General features: G+C 46.5%; 1 protein-coding gene across 3 annotated transcripts in view; it reads left to right on the top strand.

Annotated features, from left to right (window-relative positions):
- Window positions 1–25,672, top strand: part of LOC119379373 (heat shock 70 kDa protein 12A) — a 187,328-nt gene that overhangs the window by 49,712 nt on the left and 111,944 nt on the right. The window contains exon 1 of one of the 3 annotated variants that reach the window (XM_049411953.1): window positions 17,358–17,553. The exons of the other annotated variants lie outside the window; for them this stretch is intronic. Within the exon in view, the coding sequence (XP_049267910.1) occupies window positions 17,373–17,553 (181 nt within the window). The 5' untranslated portion in view covers window positions 17,358–17,372. Of the gene's footprint in view, window positions 1–17,357; window positions 17,554–25,672 lie in introns of those variants that run through there. 3 annotated transcript variants of the gene reach the window in all.

The raw sequence follows: 25,672 nt of genomic DNA, 5'->3' as shown, positions 1-25,672 counted from the left end.
TCATCATAAAACAGCGCTCGTGTCGTCAGTTCTTCCTTCTTCTTTTGTATTTGTGTGTGTGCGCTGTTTTATGATGGAATGCAACTTCATCTTCTCCCCGGTCTTGCTCCTTGGTGCTTCAGGCACAGACCGTTTCATGTATGTATGTATGTATGTATGTATGTGTGTATGTATGTATGTATGTATGTATGTATGTATGTATGTATGTATGTATGTATGTATGTATGTATGTTGTGTGCGTGTGTGTATTGCCGGTAACGAGGCAAAGGGATGTCAGGGCTCGCCAAAGACCGACTCACAGCTCAGAGTTGGCGGTACACGCAGAAAACGTATATTCTGAAGAGACAAACGCCTTCGGTAGATAACTAAAATGTTTTAATACGGTAGAAAGCTCATCCTTGACCTGCGGGTAGACAGGCAAGGCCGAGCGGGTCTCGGGCACTGCGTCGCTCGTGCACGCAGCAACTTCTTCTTCTTCCTCCTCAGAAGTTGCAACATATTCTAAATTCAGGCAGTTACGAACGTTGCATATAAATGCACACGTAGCTCTCTACACCATACAGATTCTCAGATGAGTTAACAATACTCAACTATAGCGCTACAGTACAATCACATTTGTTGGTGGATGTTCGAGAAGTCGACATGTCCCTTTGGTCTTCACCCGTGCTTGTTCCCAGTCCGCAGTCCACGGCGTAATCTTGAATTACTTCTTGGCACTTGTTGGATGTAGCGCCTTTCCTTCCACCGTCGGGATGGTCATAATCTCATTCGCCTCTGCACGCTTATATATCGGCTTCCGCCTATACGTTCTAGCTTTCGATCTGAGTACATGGGAATCCAGGGAAAGAGGGAGAACCCTTTCGTACCTTCGCATGGCATCGGTCGCCGACGGCCGTCTCGAGCGCGTCAGTGATACGGTGGCGTCTTGTTGCGAGTTCTGGAATGATTTCGATGTTTCGCGTCCGCGTGGTTTGAAGCACGCAGGCTATGTCCTTGGCGAGGTATCTCGTGGCCGACGGTTGTAAATTGACGCTTGCCCTAGGAAGCGGTGGCTTGCGATTTGTGTACTTTTGTGACACACGATATATGTTACAATAATAGCAGGCGATAATATGGGTCTTAAAGTAATGTCTTGTACGACCGTCGCACGGTGTTGGATGTAGGAACACATGCCTTGGATCCGGTTTTTCTCCCTTGCACGGAACTGAGCAAGGTTCCCGGCCACACCAATCTGGAGAGATGCGCGTGCCTTGGGGCCGGCCACGTTTGTTGCCGATCGTGATCCCGGCGCGTGATGTTCCTGCACACTGGCAACTTTCGTCGGCCGCGCGTGTGGCTCAGCGGCGGCCGCCACTAATCTCCGTGCGTGCTGGGGCCCTTTGTTACATCGCGTCTCGCCCGAACTTCTGTGCTCTCGAACACCTTCTGAGCAGTCAGGCCGCCATAGTTTCGCGATTGTTCAGCTCTCTTTCGAATGGAAAACTATTGCGTCTTTCGCACTCCAGGGCCAGCTAACTAGGCGATCGTTTTAGCTAACTTCCCTATCTATAGCCTCCGACGATGAAAGAATGAAAATGAGATGAATAAATGGAATGGATCATTATAGGGCCGTTTTGTGGACGTTTTGCCGACGTTGTTGAGTATTTTCGCGAAGCTATAGACGGCCTTTGAATATTTGAGCATTCTCCCTAAGCAAATGTGTCGACAGTTGCACCATCGGCATCATTCGTCTGTCTACAAATACTGTGCGCGATCGCACGCGCGTGATTTATTTATTTATTTATTTATTTATTTATTTATTTATTTATTTATTTATTTATTTATTATACTCCCTTTTCGTTGCGGAAGCTGAAGAAAGCAAAAACTTCTGTGATCTAGTGTACGACAGGGCCACTAGCGTGCTTACACACTAGACGCCAAACGATGGATGAAGCCCACCCATAAATTGGGTAAGGACAAGCAGGGGAGTTCCTGAGGTACACCACACGCATATTCTATACAATAATATCACCTTGTTTTTTTTTTCTTGTTTATTTCTTATTATTTCTTATTTCTTAGGTATTTTTTTCTTCGAATAGTTACCACTGCAGTGGTGGTGAGCGAATAAAATATGTGGTGACGGAGACATCGTGAAATCATTCTGTATGGCATAAATGTAACTACAAACATCCGGTCTAGAGCAAAGAAAGCCAGAAAGCGATATTTCGCTCAGATTTCTTTTTTTTTTTTCTAATAAAAGAATTTGGGCTTAAAACCGCGACGAGCTTCCTTACGCAACTGTCCGTGGAGCAGAGTCAATCTCGCTGTCTAAGCACTGACAATCCATATTCTCCGGCAGTCATTTGCCCAAATCTAAAGGCGCTGTGCTCTACCTGGGGGCGCAGAGCGTGGATTAGGCACGGTACACTGTGAAAGCAGCTTTCCTGCCGCCTCCAGCATGGCCGAACATTGAGAAGATAACGGCATGCATGGTGGCCGTGTAGTTACGTTGCCGCCATATCTTCTACCCTCTACCTTGCACGCAAGGCAGCTCGTGAGTCGTGGCATTCTGCTAATGGGGTGTGCCGTGTGAAGATGTAATTATTTCGAAGAATCGCTTAACCGGTTGAGTATCCCTTTTCTAAAGTTCGGTTCGGTTTCAGCATTGTTCTAAATGTATCGATCTGGGTTTGGGTTAAAAATCCTGGCTCTTTCGCACGGGATTTTGCGTCGCGGTGACCGCTTATACACCGGTAAGATAGCTCTGTTGCCCCTCGGTCAGGCGCTTTCCTGGTTCACGTAACCGCATTCCTTTATTAACATCATCTCTCTTTATTAAACTGCACATCGAAAGCACACAAAGAAGCATAAAACAGGGTACAGATGCGACGCAATGTAGGCGAGAAAGGCACCAAGAAGACGCCGTTCTCTAAACAGGAACATCCGTGGCTAGAACACGACGTGGTTTAGTGCAGGGCGGCGGTAAGCAATGCACAACGGTCTTCAAGGGCGGCCCACGAGAGGCGGCATCTCGGGTGCCGCTCTAACCGGGCTTCTGGGTCAGCCGGTTTGTCCGCGGTGGCCGCGCCTGCCAGCGTTGACCGGTCGCGCGCCGCAGTGGCCAGCATTTCGTTAGGAGGCGGCCACGAAAGAAGCCGGCGTATTTTTAGGCGCCCCGCACCGGTGGCTCTCTCTCCGGGATGCTGGCCGATCAAAAGAGATGCGCCTTCGTGCATTCGCGATATGCCATTCAGGCGCCGCGCTGATTGTCACATCTGAATGCCCCTGTGTGCGGAGGGGCCGCATAGGCGAGTACTTGACGCCACATTCGAGGTCAGCAGGCGGCTGCGTAGACGCTGGGCCAGGCCACAAAAGACGATCGAGCGCGAGAGAGAATCCGCACTTCTGCATACATAGTTGTCAAGAGTTTCGGCGCCAGGCTAGTTTCCACTCACTACGCACACGTACACATACATATTAAAAAAAAAGATGCAGTAAAATGCCAGTAACTGCAGCATTTACTGCCCATATGTCAACTTTACTGCGTGTCGCTAACCTTTTACTAATACAAAAATATATGACAGGTAGTAAACGTGGTCATTACTACTCAGCGTGTAACGGTAAGTAAAGGTTACTACTTGCGAACTTGACGGGTCAATAAACGTTGCTACCTCTACTGGTCGTAGTATGTTATGCTGCAGTTGTGACAGACTTGAGGAAATTTCAGGCAAACTATAATTTCCTCATTATGTTTAATAACAATATTCTGCTACGGCATGGCACACGTATATGCAAGCAGTAAGCAGTAAGATATTAAAATCACGTTTAAAAAGATCCGTTATATATGTCCAGGTTTACGACTACTCACTGGTACAGCGTGTGCTACTCATAAAGGGCCATAAATAGCCTTGAAGTTGAGTATATGTCGCGTAGAAGTCGTGACACTGTGGGCGTGTGTGTGTGTGTGTGTGTGTGTGTGTGTGTGTGTGTGTGTGTGTGTGTGTGTGTGTGTGTGTGTGTGTGTGCGTGTGCGTGCGTGTGCGTGTGTGCGTGCGTGTGTGCGTTCTTCATGCCTCTATATTTACACATTATTGTCCGAAGACGTCATTGTGGTGTGTATTTACAAGGGTAATCACATAAAGCGATTAGAGATTATTAATTAGTGTAACAACATAATGCCGTACCGTTTCCCTTTTTCATTCCAGCTTATGCTTTGTAGTAGATTCGACTTGATACGAAAATGCCGGTGACACACATAAACCAATCAGCCTATTGTCATAAACGTGCGCAGGGTTCCCCTTCAGGGGTGGTCAAGTTTCATCGCACCACGTTAAATATGGACGCACACATGGTGTGCGCCCATCTTTAATAACACCCAATGACCCAAGTTGGTTCGACAGCTGGCTTTGAACTTTTTCCCACAGCCCAGCAGCAGGATGCATTAGGCGATGGACCACCAAGTACCAAAGTTGGAGCAAGTGTCTGCGAAACGTCCGCAGAGAAATCGGTCATTGTTTCCTGCAGTGTGCTTACAGGACACGTAGCAAGCATTTCGCAGCATATAGTCGTACGAGTGAAAAGAAAAAAGCATGTCATGCGATGAGACCAAGGTTCGGAGACCAGGGGCCCCTTTCTGGAGCGGCGTGATCGATATCATACTGTACTTTGTAATGTGCTCACGGGCTTCGCGTCGTTCTTACGTATTGGCGCCGCGAGTCATGTAAGCGGCGCGATATGTCGTACATGCATCGCGAGCGACTGAACACCGTCGAAACGCGTGCGGCTGATATATACACTACCGCTACACGCCTCACAAGAGAACGGGAGCGGGGACGTGGGACCCTTTTACATCGCTTTTAAACCAGCGTTTCGCCGCCGCAAAAAGCCAGTCCCCTGGAGCGTCGGACGGACCCTCGAACGACAATCGGTCGCGGGCGAGGCTTCGAATTGCGCAGCGTCGAGGTGACACGCGCACTTCGGGCAAACAGCCCGCTCGATCATGTGCAGCGATGGAACAACCCGAGGGTCGTTGACTTGGTGCCAAGCCACTCAGCCCTGCAGTTACAAAAGCGAGAGGCTGTCGTTCAGTTTTGGTTATGCTGAAGATTTCTCGCTCCATGCTCGAACTTCGACACTACTGCGATACTGAGCTACATTCAAACTTATAGTGTGTTACTGGGAATCCGCGCAGTTGTGTGCTAATGTGCAGCTTTTTTTTTTTAGGTACACAATTTGACTGAGGATATTTTTTCGATATGCCATGCACTCATTTAGGGGCGAAGCTCCTTAGGGCCTAGCCTTGTCGGCGTCCGTCACGCTACACAAAACCGAAACCGAAACTGAACACCTGCACAAGGAAAAACGAAAAGGAAATGAAGGGAAAACGCAATCCAGAACTCAAGGCGATATACGAATTATAAGTTGCGATTGCGATTACGATTATGAAATCTCAGATACGAATCATATGCAGCACTCAAACACTCCTGAAATATCTTTATAAAAATGAAATTGAATAATAATTAAAGGCACTATGTTCCAGAAATCAACAAATCTGGCTGTCACAATTCTGAAGGATGTGCACAAAGGGATGTGGAAGGTGTCCTGCCCGACAGTTTGACCAATGGCTCTCCATTTCACAGACCACAAAGCAGTTATAATGAAGGGAAAACGGAATCCATAACTCAAGACGATATACGATTTATAACAAGAGGACTAAAATAGAAGAGCATATAAGAGGAACCAAATAAATACATTTGTATATATATATATACACTTTATATTACTCAATTTACATTCGCAGTGGCAACGCGCGGGTGACGTACGGTGACACACCGGTACGATACCCAGTGCTTCGCCACTCGTCATGATTCACATTAGTGGAGATGCGGTGATTTTTTAAAAAAACTGTGTTGTTATGGAATTCGAGGTATTTCAGCTGATTTATTATGTAGCCACTTATCAAGAAGGTATCAATCAGTTTGCATTGATCGACAATTATCAACAGCCCTTGAAATTAAATGTCGCGTTCCCCAAGGCAGTATCCTGGGGCCGCTGTTGTTCGTTATTTATATAAATGATCTGGTAAACATTGAAACCTCAGCTAATTACATAATGTATGCAGATGACACAACTATCTTTCTAGCAAGAACAGTTGCTAATGACCTAGTAGAACGTGGAAAACTATGTGAAATGCTTGGTCCGTCGAAAACTCACTATTAATTAACTCTTCTAAAACAAAAGCTGTTTTATTACGCCCGAAATCCGTACCGTAAATTGCACTAAGAAAGCTCTGTGTAAGCTTATTATAATGCAGAAAAATGCTCTGCGAGCGCTTGCCAAGCAACCATATGATGCGCACACATCTGCGTTGTTTACTAAACTCAGAATTTTAAAGTTACACAAGTTATACGAATTTAAGCTACAGTCTGCCTTTAAATGTGAAATACGTAAGAACACACATAATCTGAGAACACTTTCAAACTTGCAATACAACGCTTATTTACGCTCCTTGAGCTGCACAGAACTTTGGCATGTACCACGATCTATAATAATATTAATAGGTCCTTTATTTTTCATCAAGCATAAGATGAGGGAGGCAGGGAGAAAAAGCTGACGAGCAGCTTGACTAGCTCCGGCCCCCCAAAATGTACACTTCGGCGCGTTTACAGCAGACTGTGCTGAACATATTGAATAACCAGAATGACAATGAGAACGCAAAGTGACAGGTTATTAAACAGTGTACATAAACAGGGCAAAGAAACATCAAGAAAAAAAATTAAGAGATGGAAGAGAGAAAACATGTGGAAATAATACAATTCATTTTCATTGAAAATATCATGTAATCACACAACATTTGTTATCACAAAACATTCGTAACTAGAAAACATTTGTGAGAAAATATTCGTGCCTAGAGAAACCAGTGTTGAAATTCATCATGGGCAAACGAGACAACGTATGGGTTAGATTTATAAAATGACAATGGTGCTTACAGAACATAAAAAATTGTTCCAAAACAAGCATTAGAAATATGAGGGGAGAACCACTGCAAAACTATGAATACAATTAAACTTCAACATTTGAAAAAAAAAAAAAGTACGCAGTTTTTTTGTAGATGATCTCTCCGGTGCAATGTTTTGGTTGCTAAACAAGTTTAGTAACTCCGGAAGCTTGTGTTTTAGCATTTGTGTCCCGTAATTTGTTCGACATAACGGTACTTTCCAAGTCTCTGGATGGCGCACTGAATATGGCTGCATCCTCCTTTCTAAACAGGCTAATCGAGCTAGGAAATGGCCGTTATCTTTAATTTCGGATTTGTATGCTATGGACAGACGGTAAGAATAGAGAGATGGAATACGTAGAGTATGATGCCTATGGAAAAGCGACGCTGAAGGATGATCAAAAGCCACATTATATATATACCTTAACATTTTTTTCTGAAGGGAGTACAGTATTCGTAAATTCGTGAATGTCGTTGATCCCCATACAAGATGACAGTAGATTACATGTGAATAAAATAGCGAGTTATAAATAAGAAGTTTAACGTACGTGGGGAGAGTTCGTCTGTTTAGATACGTTATCCCTACAATGCTAGATAATTTTTGTGCTACATAACTAACATGGTCGTCCCAAGACATTGTTTCCGAAAATATTACACCTAGTATCTTAAATGTTTTAACTCTGTCTATAAGTGCGCCGTTATACACTAAAACTGCATCGGTGATCACCTCCCTGTTTTTTGGCCGGAAAACTACAGCTTTTGTTTTGGTAGTATTAATCTTTAATGCATTGTAATCGGTCCACTTACCTAGCTGCGTTAATGTATTGTTTGCTCTATCCATTATGTCCGACAATACCGTACCGGAGAAAAGTAAAGTCGTGTCATCGGCGTAAATTACAAATTTTGTGGTTTTATCAATATTGACAATATCATTAATGTACAAGTTAAATAGAAATGGACCCAGGATACTTCCTTGTGGAACACCGGACAAAATTGGTTTGATGTCGGAAGAATGGCCGTTTATATTTACAAATTGCTGCCTGCAACCTAAATAAGAGCGGAGAAGGGCCAATACCTTACCGCGAAATCCATACTTTTGGAGTTTTTTTCAATAACAGGCTATGATTGAGATAATCAAAAGCCTTCGTGAAATCTACGTAGATGCCCAGAGCCAAGTGTCGATGTTCAAAAGCATTCAAAATGAACTCCTTCTGTTCTAACAGAGCGAGTTCTGTTGAGCGCTTTTTCCTGAAGCCGAATTGCGCCGTATGTATTATCTCATCTTTATCGCAAAAGCTGATCAGTCTTGACAAACAAACTTTTTCGAGGCCTTTAGAAAATATGGGCAAGAGGGATACTGGCCTGTAGTTAGCTATACTATTTTTGTCTCCCTTTTTGTGCAGAACAGTTACTTTGGCTATTTGCATTCGTTTTGGGAAAACCCCTTCTGCTAAGCAAAGATTAAAAACATGTGTTAGGCTAGGTGCTATAAGGTCTATCACGTGTTTGACAGGTTTTATTTTAATACCATCAGCATCGCTACTAGCACTGTTGTTGAGCCCTACAAAAGTAGAGATCACCTCTGTGGTTGTAACAGGGTTAAGAAAAAACGTTTTGTCGCAAGTACGTTCTAAGTAATGCAGGGCATTGTCATTAATTTATCCGGTATCAATATTGACGAAATAAACATTGAAGAAATCTGCTAGTCGTTTTCCACTAAATTCGTCGTCATTCTGTCTTATTTGTGTTAAAATTCCTGAATGCCTCGATCGATTTAATAAAGCGTTTAGATTTTTCCATGTTATGTCTGCTCTTGACGCAGACATAGAAAAAAGGTCACAGAAATAGTTATCCTTAGCCTTTCTAATTTCTTTCGTTAGACTATTACGATATGTTTTGTAAGTTCTGAGTAGCTCAGCATCGCGAGTTTTAAGAAATTTTTTAAACATTCTGTCCTTAACCTGAATCTTGCTTAGTAATTCAGGCGTAATCCATGGCTTACGAATTTTTTTCGATGTTCGTAAAAGCTTGTGTGGAAATGACTGATTGTATAGAGACAAAAAATTATTCACAAATTTACTATACGCGCAGTCAGGATCGCTTTCTTTGAATATTTCGCTCCCATCAAAACTTTCTACTTTCTCTCGGAAAGTCTCCAATGTTCGAGGTGTTATTTCTTGAAAGGCCATTTTTTGTTCGTTAGTTATCTTAAGCGAATTTGTATACACACATAAATATGCACCAACTATGTTTTCCAGATGATGCAGTCCATGGGGCTTTAAATGAATTTCACCTGACGATATAGAAATTGCGTGTACTTTCGAGTAATGACTCGTACGCGCTTTTTTGCATCATGCTTGTTATCATCTAGTGTTTTACTTCATTTGGTCACATAATGCATGTAGTTTCCATCTTATATGTATTATACAAGAAATATTACTCCTGTTAGTTTTTGTGTCCACGTTTTATTTATTTCTGCTAAAGTGTCCGTTATTCTTTAGCAAAGTAGTATCGCAACTCCAACAGTCTTTGTGTACATTATTTTATTTGCCTATGCTAAAGTGTCCGTTCTGGGTACAGGGAGGCAGGGCCAGTCAAACTACATGTGTGTAGCTTTTGTCCCACCTTCCCAACCACATTTCATGCTCAACCTATTGTACTTTGTGTGGTAAATAAGTCAACTTCAACTTCATGTCACCGCATCTTCGTATATCGTGGTTACTGTATCCTCACGAATGACTCCCTGCTCTCCACTCACGTCCCTGGCGCGGCAACGTGAAATCGGACACTGAACGTGATTACCACGGGACGTAGCTTTCATGTCTGTGAGGGGCTTCGTAGACCACATACTACGCAGAGACGGTTGATAGGCTCGGTTTCTGGGCATGTATTTGGGAGGCCCCAGCAGCCGTAGCTGAGTACGGTATGCCCATTTGCGGAGTGTTGCAAACGGCATTCCAGGAAGAAACAGAATGTTCGTATACGGTCCCCAGGTCCGAGAAAGCGGCGTTTTCTGCAGCCCCTCGTGCGAGCTCCGAGCGCATCTCACTCGCTGTAACGCGACACGACAGGGCAGATGCGAGGGAAGAAAACGAGAGCCTGGCCGGGCGGCCCCTTTTCTTCTCTTTCATCTTTCTTCCCCACTTCCCCATCCCACAGGCGCTGAGCCGTGCCCCCACCTGGGAGGCGGAAAGAAGCGTCTTTTCCAAAGAATCACTCAACAACAACATTTATTTCAACGACGGAAGAGTCCTCGCTTGTTTTACTGTAGGAAAAACGTGAACGACACGAAGGCATTCTTCATAAGAAATTGGCTATGTGCAAGTTTTCAGTATATTAAAGCTCGTCGACGACTTCGATGCCGTCGCGTTACAATACGATCATGCCACATATGCGACGTGCGATGGCAGTCGTTCGTGACCTTATGAATTTCATAACATTAAGATTGTTTTTATTTTTGAAAACAACAAATGCTTTGGTATAACAGGACAAAATATAGCGCACCGCGTTCTCACGAAGCGGCTAACATTTAAACTAACTTGTCAGGAAGGAAGGAAAGAAGATGGCTTTTAAGGGCTCGTTTTTTCTTTGTTAGACACAATATTAATGAGAACTAACAGACAGTAATGCCAAGAAAAGTATAGGAGATGTTATTTGCAATAATTGGGATATAAATGTGAAGAAAAGATATAAATTCGAAGGTCGCAAGTTCGGTCCCTGCCGGCGGCAAGTTATCTTTTCGTCCACTTTACTTTCTTCACATTTATATCACAATTATTACAACCTTCCTTGGCATTACTGTCTGTTAGTTCTCATTAATATTGTCAGGAGGGATTCATTCTTGAAATATCCTCCCAGGTACGTCCTACCGCGTATCACCAAATTCAAGGCATTGACTGCACCATTAAGTATGACATGAGTATACCGCTAAAACACTGCGTGGTTCAGTATAACCCTGATTTTCAAGTTCACTTTTACCGTTTTACGTCAGTATTAGCACCATTTACGCTGAATTCATTTCCTTTGTCTACAAGCCCTTGCTGATATGAGAGTTCCACGTCCGGATGAGCTCGTAAGCATTAAATAATTCCGCTCGTGCTCAGTCCGCGTGTGGTTGTTGCCGACCTCAGCGATACTCAAGCGCGCGAGCATGGCAGTAATAATGTTTTATTTTTACAGCGAGGCTGTAAACCTCACGTTGGTCGGAAAATTTCTTGGCGTAAGCACAAAATGCCCCTAAACCACCAACAGACGTTCGCGCTCGCGCGCTCCTCTGCTAGAAGATGCGCCTCGGACGCTGAGGAAGGGCATTCGGAGAGGTGGACAGACGAGCCGACGAACGCGTTCGCTGTAGACTCGTGCACAACTGCAACGCCACAACTAAATTTCCACCTCTGGGTGGTTTAGGGGCCCTTTAACAATTGAAGGCAAACGGCATACCTTTCTTTGCAATCAGGCATACAGCACAGAGCTCAATTCAATAAAGAAAACCACAAGACATGCATCAAAACCGCATGATGGATGATAAGTCGCCTGTGAACAATGGGAACACCCTCCCATGCGTTCCCGGTAAGGATTAGGTTGCAGCTGCTTTGCACTTCACACGACGGCTTCGAATGACGTCAAACGGCCCTTCCTTCTTCCCGCGTGTGTTTCTCGCTTTCATAAATAAAATGTATATATGGTTCATATGTATTGTATGCTTAACAAGAGTAATATTTTTTAACACAAAAGTGCTTTATGCCGGAGTCCACCAAGACTTCAATGACGTATTTCCGTCACGGAAATGGCGTCGAAAAATGCACACGATCAGATGGCAAAGAAAAAAATGTACCCTCAACGAGAGCCGAACCCACGACATCCCGGTCCGCGACAACAGATGCCGGGCACGCTAACTGCACCAGGGTCGCACATTCTGGAAGCTTTACAAACGCGCCTTCTCTGTCTCACACTGTACTCTTGGTCGGCGGGGCGGTGTCGCCCTCTGGAAGCGTTAAAGTGAAGTAATGCATCATGACCGTGGCCTCCGCGCTTAGCTCCTGCAACGCGTCGTTGCTACGCGTCCGTCCCATTCGGCGTGTTTCCAATAGAAGAAGTGCAATTTTCTCAACGCCTTAAAGAGGCCCTGCAACACTTTTCCTAGTAGCCATAAAATGGCTTCGATAAAGGAGCTTAATTTCTCACGAATCGACCACCACAAAAATTTTTAGAATCCATCCAGTACGAGCGGACTTACAAACATTTGTCGCACGCTGTAATTGCTCTCTTCTCTCGTCCTGACGACAGCGCTGGAAGCTGAGCAGGGAGGGGTGGCATGGGGGAAGAAGGGACGTCACGAGCGCCTAGTGACCTTAAGCACTATTTCTTTTTTTTTTTCTTCGAACGTGCGGCGTACTTTCAGTGCGATCGCGCGCGCGCGGGCAAGTGACGGCCTCCCGCGGCGACCGCATTAACTACCGAGTGCGCCATGTTCAAATCAGCCATTGGCGTGGAACCTGTGTCAGTGACGCCGTAAGCATCATTTTTGTCGAGAGTAAGAGGAAGACCTTTTCAGTTGACTTTCAGAATTTATTGTCAATGCTAGGCTGCGTACTGCGCTATGATGTTTGGCTCGCGTGTTTTCGGGAGCCTCGACTACTGATCGGCAGCGTTTTCTGACCATGCTGAAAAAGTGTTGTAGAACACCTTTAACACACCGCGATGTGGCGACCTTAGCCCAAGCGTCGGCCTCGCTCATAGCCTACATCCATATCAAAAATAGCTCTGCGACGCGTGCCTGTCTCACTTGGCTCGATCACTGTGGGATTTTTTTTTAATCTCGTTGTGATTTAGCAACGTCAATAAAAAAATACCACAGCGAGCGACAAGCGCAGTAGCGCCGCGAACCGGTCAGCAGAAAAAAAAAAGCGTTTTGTTTAATGATGATGATGACCATGATAGTATTTGAAGCGCCATCTCTCCTCGCGCTATTGCACTTCAGTACGCCGCCGCTACCATTATTTTCGTACTACAGTCAAAGGTACAGTTTCCGTTTTCTAAAGTTGTTATAGATGTTCTCTAGCGAGTCGATGGAGTGAACAGTCGAGCCCTCTAGCCTCGGAGCATTTGCTGACATCGCCGCTCGCGGCGGCGTGGTAAACATCGAGTGCAATTTGCTTGTGACGTGAAATAATTTCTGATTGAATGAAGTGATGTTTGAAGTGTTCCATTTCTGCAAGGCAGCGCCCTCTTCCAAACCACTAGCGAGATCGCGAGCAGCCATGCAAGGCCATTTCGCAGGCAAACAGAGCGACACCGGACGTCTCGGCGATCCGGAACGCTTCGCTTCCACCTTTGCTGTTCACATCGATGACGTCGAGAAAGTTAACTGCGTATGCTGAGGCATTACATAAGAGTACAAAGCTTAATCGTGTTGGCAAAAACAAGCGCTCTATGACGAGCTCGCGTGTGATCGCGAACGGCGTAGGCGACGGCCGGCGTCCGCCTTTCTAGGCCTACCTATTGGAGTCGTGACTGACGGTGGGCTGTTGCGATCATAGGCGTGTGCAGGGTTCCCCATTAGAGGGGGACATAGTTTCATCGCGGCGCTTTTTTTTTCCTCGAGTTCAAAGAAGATGTTTCACAGTGGATGAAAAAAAATTAAAGTGAAGCCATCATGTGCTTTTCACAATGACCTGCCTTTGGTCCCTGGCTTTCCTGAAGTAAGGATGGGAAGTAAACAGTTCTTGGAAGTCAACATCGCCGGTCTGCGGCCACCGTTATCGTCAGAAACCTGTGTGGCCATAACTCGTGCGCATGCCTATATATATGATTGCGATGTGCTTGTTGCTCGCGAAGGCGCAGTTTTACTGATTATTTTCGTATAGAACAAAGTGTGGCTGTGCGAAGCTTGTTTTGCGCTTCATTACGAGGATACGAAGTGTCCCGAGTGCGCATGCCGAGGCGCCGTATGCGGGCGCAGCCTGCGGCTGCTTGCTCGTTCGCGTGTGCTGAATCGTCGTACGCCGCATGCCGGATCATCCGACGCCCCACGTCGGATCGGACGCAAAATCGTACCGCCTGTTTCGCCCTTGGCATCGAAGCGGCGAGCTCGGCCATATACTGAACAGCGAATTCATTCTCTCGCCGGTATCTTGGACGCATGAAGGCTTATCGAGAGAGTGGGCGGATCAGACGGTTATGAAGGAAGGCTTTGGTCGTACCACCTAAAAATTAGTTTTCTAGGTTAACATGATACGCTTTATGGGCGTGTGCTGACAATGTGCGTTTCGTTGCGCCTATATTCTTTTTTTTTTCTTCTAGTTTAGCGAATTAAACTCCGTGATTCACAAGGCTTCGCCAATAAACAGGCTAGTTTCCGCAACCTTTCTAAAGCCTAATCGAACGCAAAAAAAAAAAATTTAGTGTAAAAAGCTACACCGACACTTGTTTGCTCATGCCATATTTCGTGATGCGGCCTCCGTCGGCGGTGAGCTCGGATATTTCTGAGATCGCTGGCGGCTTTCATTGCCGACCGATCGGTACACGACCGATTGGTACTCGGTCTCTTAAATGGTGAGAGTGTTGGGCGAAGGTATGTCCCGCGAGCAGTGTTGCGGAGTTGCCACTCCGGAATTGGAATGACTCTGGAATCATTCCACATATTCGCCACCCCGGAATGGAATGGGGACAACGCTTGGAGGAATAGAATTGGAATGGAATTAAGCGCCTTCTGCACGGAATGGAATGGGAATGCAATTACGTCTTTTTCCGAAAATAGAGCACGTTTTCGTCTACGCGCTGTTTTTCAAACTTCAGACAATAGTAAGTCAGAGCCTCGAATTCAACAATAAAGCATTATTTATAAAATGGCTTGGCTGTTTACAAGCACGGTAGATTTATAAACAACGCGCCTACTACAATTCTGTCCTTATATAGACTGTGTTCAGAAAGCTGCGAGAGACTGCTGCTGCTCTAGCCCGGGAGATCAGGCATTCCTGAGTGTCGAGCTGAAAGCTGGTCAGCCCGCACCCCCACTGCTCTGGGGTGGGATCAGTTATCCCTGCACGTTGGTTCTCATTGATAACCCCACATGAAAGTGGCGAATACTCTATGCACAGCCTGATCTTTATCGCACCAGCAGTTTAGTACCTGACACACGTAAATAACCTTTGCGACAAGGAAGACATTGCATACCTGCGCACAGGCGAACACAAAAAGTTGTCCTCACCCCATCCATGCTTAAGAGGCGCGCTTGACAAGAGTGAGTGCTGACGAGCAGTGCGGCCCAGTGTTCCGTATTCGATGCAAAGGCACAACGTGAACGAGCAGTGCACTGTTCCAACTAATACCAGTAGATCAAAAGGGTTTAGTTCCCCATTAACCAAATCTTAGTTATCTCCATATTCACGACCGCTCCAGACGAGTGGCAAAACTGGTTAGACTTCTGGAACACTATTTTTTCAGCATAAAAATACGCGATGTCATTTTAGCGTTCACACATTTAAGCTTAAACAATATTAAAACATCGCCATTCGTTCAAACATGCTGACCATGCAAACACTTTAGGTAGCGGGAGAACTGCCTCTATGGGAATTAGTAGGGTAGTTGTACTGCACGAAATGTCACCAAGCTACTATCCCTCGACCTTGGTAACGGGTTTTGCGTACTTTTGCAGTTCTTAATGCATCTGATGACATCAGCTTTATGGGGCGTTCATTCTAAACTCGATAAAACTATCAAGATGCCTTTCCTACGTTGAGGAATTACAGGAATGGAATTTAACTACCCGGCTATTCCCGGAGTGGGAATGGGCTAAGTTTTTTTCATTCTGAGGAATTGAAAGGAATACAACTACGGCGAGTTCTAATTCCCTGGAATGGAATTGGAATGGAGTGGAGGCGCCCATTCCTCAACACTGCCCGCAAGATACGTGAAACCGAACTGTATTCCACAAGTTCGACAGCAGAGAGAACAAAATCGCAATATTTGCAGTTTCAATATGTGCACCTCTAAAGAAATATCGCGTTGGTATCCACATCGCTGTATTTGTTCCCATATTAGGGTCATGGTCAGTGAACTCCTGCCCTTGGCCGCTATTAAGGCTCGCTGCTTCCGCATCGACCAGCCCATGGTGAACGGACTGCTTCTCTGAATCGTGTGCAGAACGCGCAGTGACGACGAGCGGGCGCCATTGTGAGAGCCATGCTCTTGCGTATATCCGCGGGTCCCCATGTCGGGGCCATTCAAGACACGAGCACGTCCTCGGTTCGCAGTGGTAGTTCTTCATCTGGAATAGGGCCTTTTGTGCCCTTCCAATTAGTGCGCTGAGCCGCAAGCGTCCATCGCGAAGGATCCTTCGTCTTCTGCTGACCCAATTAACCGCGTGGACGCGGAGGTGGCCACAGCCGGTGGATAGCGCGGCAGTACGGGCGCTAATTGGCGCCCAGAGATGACTCCCCCGCGATGCAGTCCTTCTTGGCCAAGCCCGGTTCCGAGCGGCTGCATTCGACGCTGTCCTCCGTTCACCGGCGGTGACGGGAGTGGCTTCGCAGACGGCGCTCAGGACTGCGTCTCAGTCGTCGTGTTCGTCACGGATGCAGGGTGTCGAACGTCGCCGATCTCTGGGCCTTCTACCGTATTGTGGCTCGCTTTACGCACTAGAGTATTCTTTGTCCAGGAAAGAAGCCTGTGTTATAAGCTGCGCCGTTCAGGCCGCCTCCGTTCGCATTAGGCGAGTTGCCTGTCACGCGATAAATTGCGGCTATACAGACCCGACTTCATTCCGCTGCTGCGTTAAAACCCGAGAGATCACGGTAAGCGCGTGAAGCTTCGCCGCCGCGCTGTTCTCCGGTGGCTGCGCTTGTCACTAAGCAGTTCGACGTGACTCTTTGGCAGCTCGTTCCATTCTGCGTTATAGGTGAACATAATAGAGCCAGAAGGGACGGAAGTTTTGACATGTTACCGGCTCTATGGCATATTGGATTCATATCGTCGGGCAATTTCCCACCTACATGCTGCGATTCGTAGGGAAATAATCAGACCAAACTGCGGCGAGCCTTTGGAGAATCCGTCTGGGTTTCTGCTGGTGCGTCCCGGAAGTTCGTGCTCCTCGAGTTGGCATCGCCGACACCGAACGCGCTGCGGAAATCGCCTCGCACTGACTCGTCTGTTGAACTCGTCGGAAGTGCGGTGGTCGCGGTCGCGCGATCCCGGAAGCGTCAAGCGGGCCGCCGCCCGCGACACCCGGACGCTTTCGCCTTCGGCGCGTGGCTCCGGGATGCTGCGCTGCAGCGACGCAGTCGAACGGCGCGTCCGGCGAGGGCTCCTCGGCGGCCAAGCGTGAGAGCCGATCGACGGTTCAAGGGAACGGGGCCGGCTCCATCAGTGGCCGCCGAAGGCGAGCAACCCGGTCCGTATGCGAGGCCGCCGCGCCCGATTCTCGCGGTCGCCGCCGGACGACGGACAGGCCGGCGGAGCAGTGCACCAACAGCGCGCGTCCACGGCGCCCCTCGCGATACCGCCCGAGCTGCACGCCAAAGCTGCCACGCTGCTCAAGTTCGTCAAGACCACCAGGCGAAGCGGCGACAAGATGAAAGGTGAGCCGCCCACGTGCGGGATGTAGTCACGCAGCAGGGTAAGCAAGGGGATATCGACGTGGCTTTGGTTCAACAGCTACACAACTGGCCATGAAAAACGCCGTAGTGGTGTTCTTTAACGACACGACAGAATTGTGTTCTCGTAAATATGCCGCGTCCGGGAAGTGCATCCGTGATTACTCAGTCGAAGTCATAGCCGCCGTGCCTTTATACCATCGCTATGCCCGCTCAACATCGTTGTACTGGTTGCACGTGAGACCGTAGATTACACTAAGCTCAGTGCTTTCACACGAGCCACAAAGTGCGCAAATGATGCAATGGTCTGCTCATAAGCAAATACTCATAGTCTCGCATTTGCTAACATAACATTTATTAAACATGACGCACAGTTGTTCGTTCTTAGTGTGTTCCACTGAACTCGTGTGCAAGCATTCCGTGAAGCACTGCAATGCTTCATCGGGTAGATGCTACGGGTATACTGGAAACATAATGCGACAACAGTGTTTTTAACAAACACTCGAGAGATGTACTCACCAGAAAGAAACAAATGGCCAAGTATCGCGTCCCTGCAGTGCTATGTAGCGCAATGCTATAGCGGCAGTGTCGTGTAAAGTCCTTTTCGCCGTTTGTTTAGCGGGATTCCTCTCGATAGAAACACTATGAGTTATCTGCGTAGCAGGGCACATCACAGGGGTTCTGCCGTTATTTGCCAAGCATGCAGAAGGCGTCGAGTCTTTATGAAATATCGCAAATAGAGGATTTACTACTCTTAAGAGTAATACTTTTTTGCACGCTTTTAGGCTTATCGACGCCTGGTAGAAATGATTATATCCAATGAATCGCGCATTCTTTGCTAGCGGCACGAGCAATGAGCGACACTCCTGTTTCTCTTCCAAGCACTTCCGGTCCAGCACTTAATTCCCGTTTTCCTTATATTCAGAGAAAGTCTTCTAAAAAGAAACTCACAGGGTCCCTTTTATGCGTTCACTCAAGACGACTCGAAGGCGAAAGCCATCTTCTTCTCAGTCGATGTATCGATCCAGTCGATGATGTGATGACGTCACCTATGACGTCATCACATGACGATCTTTGGCACCACCAGTCCCCGACGCCGCGGGACGCCGACGGTCACATTTCGCGTTTGATGCTGCATTTAAGGCTTTCGCCTTAAAAATTCCTGGTTCTGGTTCAAGATAACAGTTATATCGGACACATAGATGCATGTCACATCGGATCATAACTTTTCTTAGGATAAAGTTCAATTAAGTGTCAGTGTATTTACGAAAATTGAGCTCCGTGAAAGAGCACAAGGTTTTCTTGTGAGCAGTGGGGATCGTTGAGGCCACATGGTCTCAACCACGCGGTTCTTTCTGCGTGGCCTCTGAGATCCGTTTCAGCAGTGCGATGAAGTTAACCCAAGGAATGCAGCAGGGCACACAAACACCGAGGTGCGAGCGCTACGACCAGGCATCTCAGTGTCAAGCATTATTATGGGGTCGACCGTCGCCCTTCCGACTGCAGCGCACCTCATCGCTTGGCTCCGGCTTCACGAGTAGTATCGGCGTGAAATACAAATGAGTTCACGAAGGTTTTCGTTTTAGTTGGCACGTGATCTTTGGTTCCGGCTGATAAGCCAGCATCAGGATTGTCTAAAATTTTCTCTCACGAACGGTTCTCGCGTTACGTTTCTAGGTTTGTGTGTGTGTGTGTGTGTGTGTGTGTGTGTGTGTGTGTGTGTGTGTGTGTGTGTGTGTGTGTGTGTGTGTGTGTGTGTGTGTGTGTGTGTGTGTGTGTGTGTGTGTGTGTGTGTGTGTGCGCGCGCGCGCGCGCGTTTTATTCATAAGTGTTATTTTTGTTTTTATCCTTCATTGGACTGTGTGTGTGTTTGGGGGAGATGAAGTGGTCGCTTCGTTGGCGAGGTACACCCGGCTTCAGGACTTGTTGGAACTTCTTTTTACGAAGAATTCAAGCGTAAGCGATTTTTGCAAGACGGACCCTGGGTCCGCATTTACGCGAGAGTTTTTCCGTTGTAACTGCTCAACGGTATGTGTTCCAACAAATTGTTATATTGGACATATTGTTTTTGACATGAAGTAAAGTTTGATGACTTGGTTTATTAGCATACGCGGCCGTCCAATGGCAAACAGCATTTAAAAAAGAACGTTTATTCTCGCAGTTTATGTTTCTAGGCAAGAAGCAATACATGCAATAGGTTGAAAAACAGAAGGAATGAAAGCGGGGAGGTTAAGAAGACTATGGCGCGTTTGCTGCCCTTCATTTCGTTCGTTGCACGTACAAGCACGAGCTAAACTTGCGAACTAAATAATCCGCTCAAAAACTCTGCTTCCCGTGCTATACTATTGACACTGCACGACATTCCGCTGGAGCGAGAGCATCGTGAAGTGCGCAACCCCTCCGAGCGGAAGCGTGGCTCGAGCGTCCCGCAGCTGTTGCGAAACGCTGGGACGCATTGCAGCCGCCCCCTTGACGGCTCGGTCATGAGTGGCCGGCGGGCCGCATTCCTTGCGCAGATGCGGGCAGGATTACGGGAGAGTGAGCCGCCGCCCTGCCTATACGGCGAAGGACGGCCGCTCCGATATTGCACAGCGCGCGTGCTGAATGCATTCGCACGGTCTCTCCCGTGGCCGGCACTGAAGAGAGCATCCGCGGAGCCACATTGAGGTGAAACGGTGCAGGAATTGGCGCCTGCTTCACTGCTATCGTCTCCTGCTCTTGGGCCACTGAGCACCTGTTGCTTGTTTGCCCTCTCCATTGGTCCACAGTTTGGCCTCATGAGCGCATTGAACAATGCCGTGAAAGCTCTTTGCCAATGGCCACCTTCGGCGAAAAGAACAAAAACGCGACTACGCTTTTGGGAGCGTCTTCTGCGTGTTCCATTTTCTAGCCTCCGTGCGCGTATAGGTCGAATTATCTGTTCGTTTGCTCTACGCTCCATGCAATCTCATCGAGACAAAAATAAGTGACGAAAAATCCGATCAAGAAAGAAGCAAACCAATACGAGCGAGAACGGAAAGGAAATGACAGATGTGTTGCACCCAGTAGACCAGGAAGCAAACGACGCCTGCACTAACCAATCTTTGCATATCACATGCGAAGCCTGACATGAATATTTTACGAATATCCGTTGATAAGCAATCGTTAAAGAAACTAAATCAATGCATAGAAAAATGTCAGCTTAGTCACGTGCCAATTAGAATATATATGTGTATAAGTATAGCCCCTCCCCTCCCCTATCAAAATAACATATGTGACCACGCATCAAGAGCACTTTAAGCCACTTTTAAGCTATTTCAAGCGCAAAACACCCTTTTGCTTCCTAACCAGAATTTGCAAAAATGGGGATGTAAGGGTGTTTTCCTTTCCCAAATAGAATTTTGCTTTGCGTAGGAGGTAATGTTTTACCTAAAACACCCTTTAGCAGATAAGAGTGTTTTCGGTTATCGAAACGGCCCATACGACAGCGCCGTGCCAGATGGTAACTGGGACTCGCTGATTAAAAAGTCGTTGGATATTAGGCGAGTTTAAATAACAAGATATGTCTCCTTTAGCGCTATCTATAAGCACACCATAAATTTACACCTATTCTATGAATGTTTAATGTTCAATTGTACGGAACAGGAATATATCCACCGGCACTGAACGGCGGCTCAAGGTACTATGGCTACATATATACCAAATGGTCTGCGTAAGGCTGTGTAGCACGAGTCCATGGGGTATTTTACAATATGTTATGTTGTGTGCATGGTTGGGCGCATACGTGCACCTTCTATGTTGATGTCATCTGTAATTGGATGTTCCTTGACTGGTAATTAAACTTTAATTTTCGCGGTTTTTCAGTGATAAGGGTATTTAGACGATTGGCAACACACCGTGATATGGGTGGTTTGACTCGTGAAAACACCTTTTCCTAAGGTGTAAGGGTGCTTACGTGAGGGTGAACTGCTTTACTGTGAGGGTGGACAATTCGCTTGCCATTGTAATGCGCGAATTGGGCACGTTAACGTGAGTGTTCTTAGAATTGCACGCACTGCGGTACCGAAATACGATGCACAGTGTTTCTCATGACGAGCGCTTCAAAATTAGCGCTAGATTTAGGAGTCCGGCGAAACGTGCATGTATTGCGCGGCAAGCGTCTTCACTAAGCCAACTGCGATACGTAACTAAAGATAATTTACAATCGAGTCAATGATACGATTGGTGGATTAATAAGCAACCGCTGTTTTTTTTTTCGTACATGCAGTGCTCATTCTTCTGACGTAATTCAGTTAAAAATAGCGTTTCCTGTACCAGGAAACTTTAAGAAATGGTTAAATTAATATTTGGTAAACAAAATTTGGTACGTTTAAGGATATGGTTGTCTTGATTGAAAAGAGATGCCAGGCATCATTTAAAATGGGTCTCCGTACACTGTGTCCTTGAACAAAAGAAGACAGCACTGTGAAATGTAAGTGTTCATCGTCCTCATTCCTGCAGCCGGGGAGAGAGAAAGTTTTAATATTAACTTGAAAGCCTAACTTAAAGAGACAAGCTTTCGACGCTATTTCATAGCTTTACGAGGAATAACAGATAGAAAACACCATAAAAATTTTAAATATGCTCATGAACACGCATGCGAATGAAATACACTGGCACAAAAGTTATTTTCAAAAGTTAACGGAGGCATCTGTTCGGCCAGGTAAACAACACCTCCTTATTAACGCAAAATTAATCATAATAATTGCTGGTGTTTACGTGCCAAAACCCCGATATGATGTTGAGGCACGCCGTAGTGGAGGGCTCCGGCTAATTTCGACCACCTGCGATTCTTTAACGTGCACTGACATCGCACAGTACTCTAGCATTTCGCCTCCACCGAAATGCGGCCGCCACCGCCGGGGTCCTTAAGCCAAAATTAACGACAGAGACAGCTCAAGACGCGTGTTCAGCGTGTTCCTATAGCCGGAAAGAGGTGCCACATCATGTCAGCGAGAACTGCGCTCAGAAAGGTCGTGCACAGCGAACCTCCGTTCGACCTCACAAATGAGTTCGCATATTAAGAGCGCTGCACAAAGACAGACGACTGGCCTTGTGAATCAAGTCCGATCAGCGGGACTACTTTTAGCTTTGCAGTCGCACTCCACTTCCGAGATGCAAGGACTAATGACCTCGAGTCCTGCTTTCCGGGAGTGGTTTACTGCATAGGGAACAACCAGCGCAAAGAAGAGGACGGCGGCTAAGACTGATACCAGCTGAATTGCGGCGACCATGTTACTATACAAAGACACGTGTACGTATGTGTGTTTGTGTAACACACGCACATACACACAAACTACCGCACAGAAAAAATTGCAGTTTAGCAGGAATAGGGGCCCAGTTCACAAAACTTTTTGATCGCAAGTGATAATTGCCAGTGACCAGCAAGCCCTGTTAATGATATGCCCAGCGTCACGATTAGCTAACTTATTCTCTGAGCAACAAATCTAGCGTAAGACGCTTTTGTGGGTATGGACCCAAGTTTGCTGTTGTGGGCAGTTCCCCTTCCCTTGTTAGCCAGGGGCGCAGCCAGACATTTTTTTTTTTTCGGGGGGGGGGGGGGGGTGGAGGTGGTGTTCAAACATACTTTATGTATGTTCGTGCGTGCGTTTCTATGCGTGCATGTACATATACGCAAGCAAAGTTGAAAATTATCGGGAGCGGGGGGGGGGGGTTGAACCCCCCCCCCCCGATAATTTTCAGTTTTGCAACAGGGGCATGGCCAGGGGAGGGGGTTTGAAACTACCCCGCCCCCTTTTGGCTACGCCCCTGTTGTTAGCACTCAGGTACAATGTACAGACGGATGTCTTGCCCAAGTAAGAAGGATTTCGGTGGAGGCGAAATGCTTGACGCCCGTGTACTTAGATTTAGGTACGCTAAGGAACCCATGGTGTTCGAAATTTCAGGAGCCTTCCATTACGGCGTCCCTCATAATCATATCGTCGTTTTGAGACTTAAAACCCCAACAATTATTATTATTAAGTAAGAAGGACTCATTCAGCCAATACAGAGACGATAATTCCGCAGGAGCGGTTCATTGGAAAATGCGTAGCGTAGGATTTTGCACATTTGGAAGTATGGCAGCACCTAGGTTCGGCGGAAGACGAGTGTCGGCATTTGTATTATATATTCGAACAAAATGGTTGTTCTCTACTGCAAAAAATAAAAAATAAAAAATAAAACACGCTGATCGAACGCCGTGTTTAGACGTTTCAACGTTCATTATTGGCGTCATTTGACTAAATGAGGTGAAACTTCTTTATTTAGCGGCAGTATAGGCTCATGACTAGAGGCCGGATTTTAGGCAAATGCCTATTCCATTCATTGCGCTCCTATCGTACCACTTTGATATATGAGCACGAATTAGAGGTTAAGAACGACTTTTATAGTGTTTTTATAGTGCCTATAAATGCCTATTTCGGCATTTATGCCTAAATGCCTACAAGTGCCTATAAATGCCTATTTTCGAAATCGGCGCCTATATGAACACTATTTAGCCTCAAGTTTCGTGTTCGGGTGCAGTTTGAGACCGTTATTCATGTTGCCGGGCAATACTGACTGTTCGGAACTATATGGGGTTCAACCTATAGTCCTCTATTTCAACCAACTTCCGGAAAACAACCACTAATTAACAGCAGTGAAGTGAGACGCGCCGGCCAGCATACGCCGCCGCGCTGACATGACGCGAGAGGTTGACGAATACGAAACCACGGGGTGCCGTCAAGGGAATGAAGAGTGATGAGCAAAGAAAGAAAAATGTGATGTACATGCGGCGCTTGTTTTCTTTGTAAGTTACTTTTCGAGGTGTTCACCGACAGGGGAGAAATTGGTTCTACGCGATTAGACCAGCCAGTAGAGGGAATCCCTCCTTCCTGGTCTTTTAGCGGCCTGGCTATCTGCTCCTGCTCTGCCCTTCGCAGTCATGCCAAAAGAAAGGCAGTGCACGCTACTCAGAATTCTACAGATAAGCGGAGAGGCCGTGTTATGCGAACCGTGCGGGACAAAGGACAATTTTGCACGGCCATGTTCACTGTTGGCGGTTCTGTGCCATCATAAACAATAATGTTTTTTTCCCCTGTCGTAGGTACAGGTCGCGCACGTCTTCGTTTTAAGTTATTTCAATTTATGTAAAAAAAATTGTGCTTATACTTACGATGTTGGAGGCCTAAAACATCGTTTTGCCTGCCTATTTATGGCGCCTAAAACAGGCTTCTTTATTGCCTAAAAATCCGGCCATGGCCAAACCACGGGCGCCGCCTATAGCTGTGTACTTGTCAGGTCTCAGTGTCACGTGGACGAATGCGCTGCATTACGCTTTTCGAAGGAAGAATGGTAATGAGATGTGTACGACGCATATCAGAATAGGAAGGTTTTTACTCCTCTATGTCACAATGGCACGCACACATTCTCAGGGATTGCCCGAAAATGGCAACATACCTGGTGGAAGGTTGTCGCACGTTTCAAAAGCTGGAGTATGTGTACCCTGGGCAGTCCTCACCTGACCTCATCGATACGGCGATACCTGACAAAGTGATTAGAGCAATGATCGGTTTTAATGAATAGTTGTGCAGGTTTGCCTGACTCTAGTACAAGCGTAGAGTGATAACTAGAGACTGTATTTTAGGCAAATGCCTATTTTTGTTCCTTGCACTCCTATCGCGCGATTTTGATATATGAGCACGAATTAGAGGTTAAGAAGGGCTTTTATAGTGTTTTTATAGTGCCTATAAATGCCTATTTTTGGCGTTCGTGCCTAAATGCTTACAAATGCCTATAAATGCCTATTTTCAAAATTGGCGCTTATATGAACGCTATTTAGCCTCAAGTTTGGCTCCCGGGTGCTGTTTGAGGCCGTTATTCATCTTACCGCGTAAGATTGACTGCTGGGAACTATGGGGTTCAACCTAGCCCTCTAGTTCAACCAACTCCCGGAAACAACCGCTAGCAGCAGTGAAGAGGAACATGCCGGCAAGCATTCGCCGCCGCGCTGACATGGCCCGAGCGGTTGGCGAATGCGAAACCGCGGAGAGCCGTCAGCGGAGTGTGAAGAGCAAAAAAAGAAAGAAAATGTGATGTGCACGCAGCT

The sequence above is a fragment of the Rhipicephalus sanguineus genome, chromosome 1 (assembly GCF_013339695.2).
Source record: "Rhipicephalus sanguineus isolate Rsan-2018 chromosome 1, BIME_Rsan_1.4, whole genome shotgun sequence".
Taxonomy (NCBI): Eukaryota; Metazoa; Arthropoda; class Arachnida; order Ixodida; family Ixodidae; genus Rhipicephalus; species Rhipicephalus sanguineus.
The sequence above is the reverse complement of the archived record's forward strand: the minus strand, read 5'-3'. Positions and strand labels throughout refer to the sequence as shown.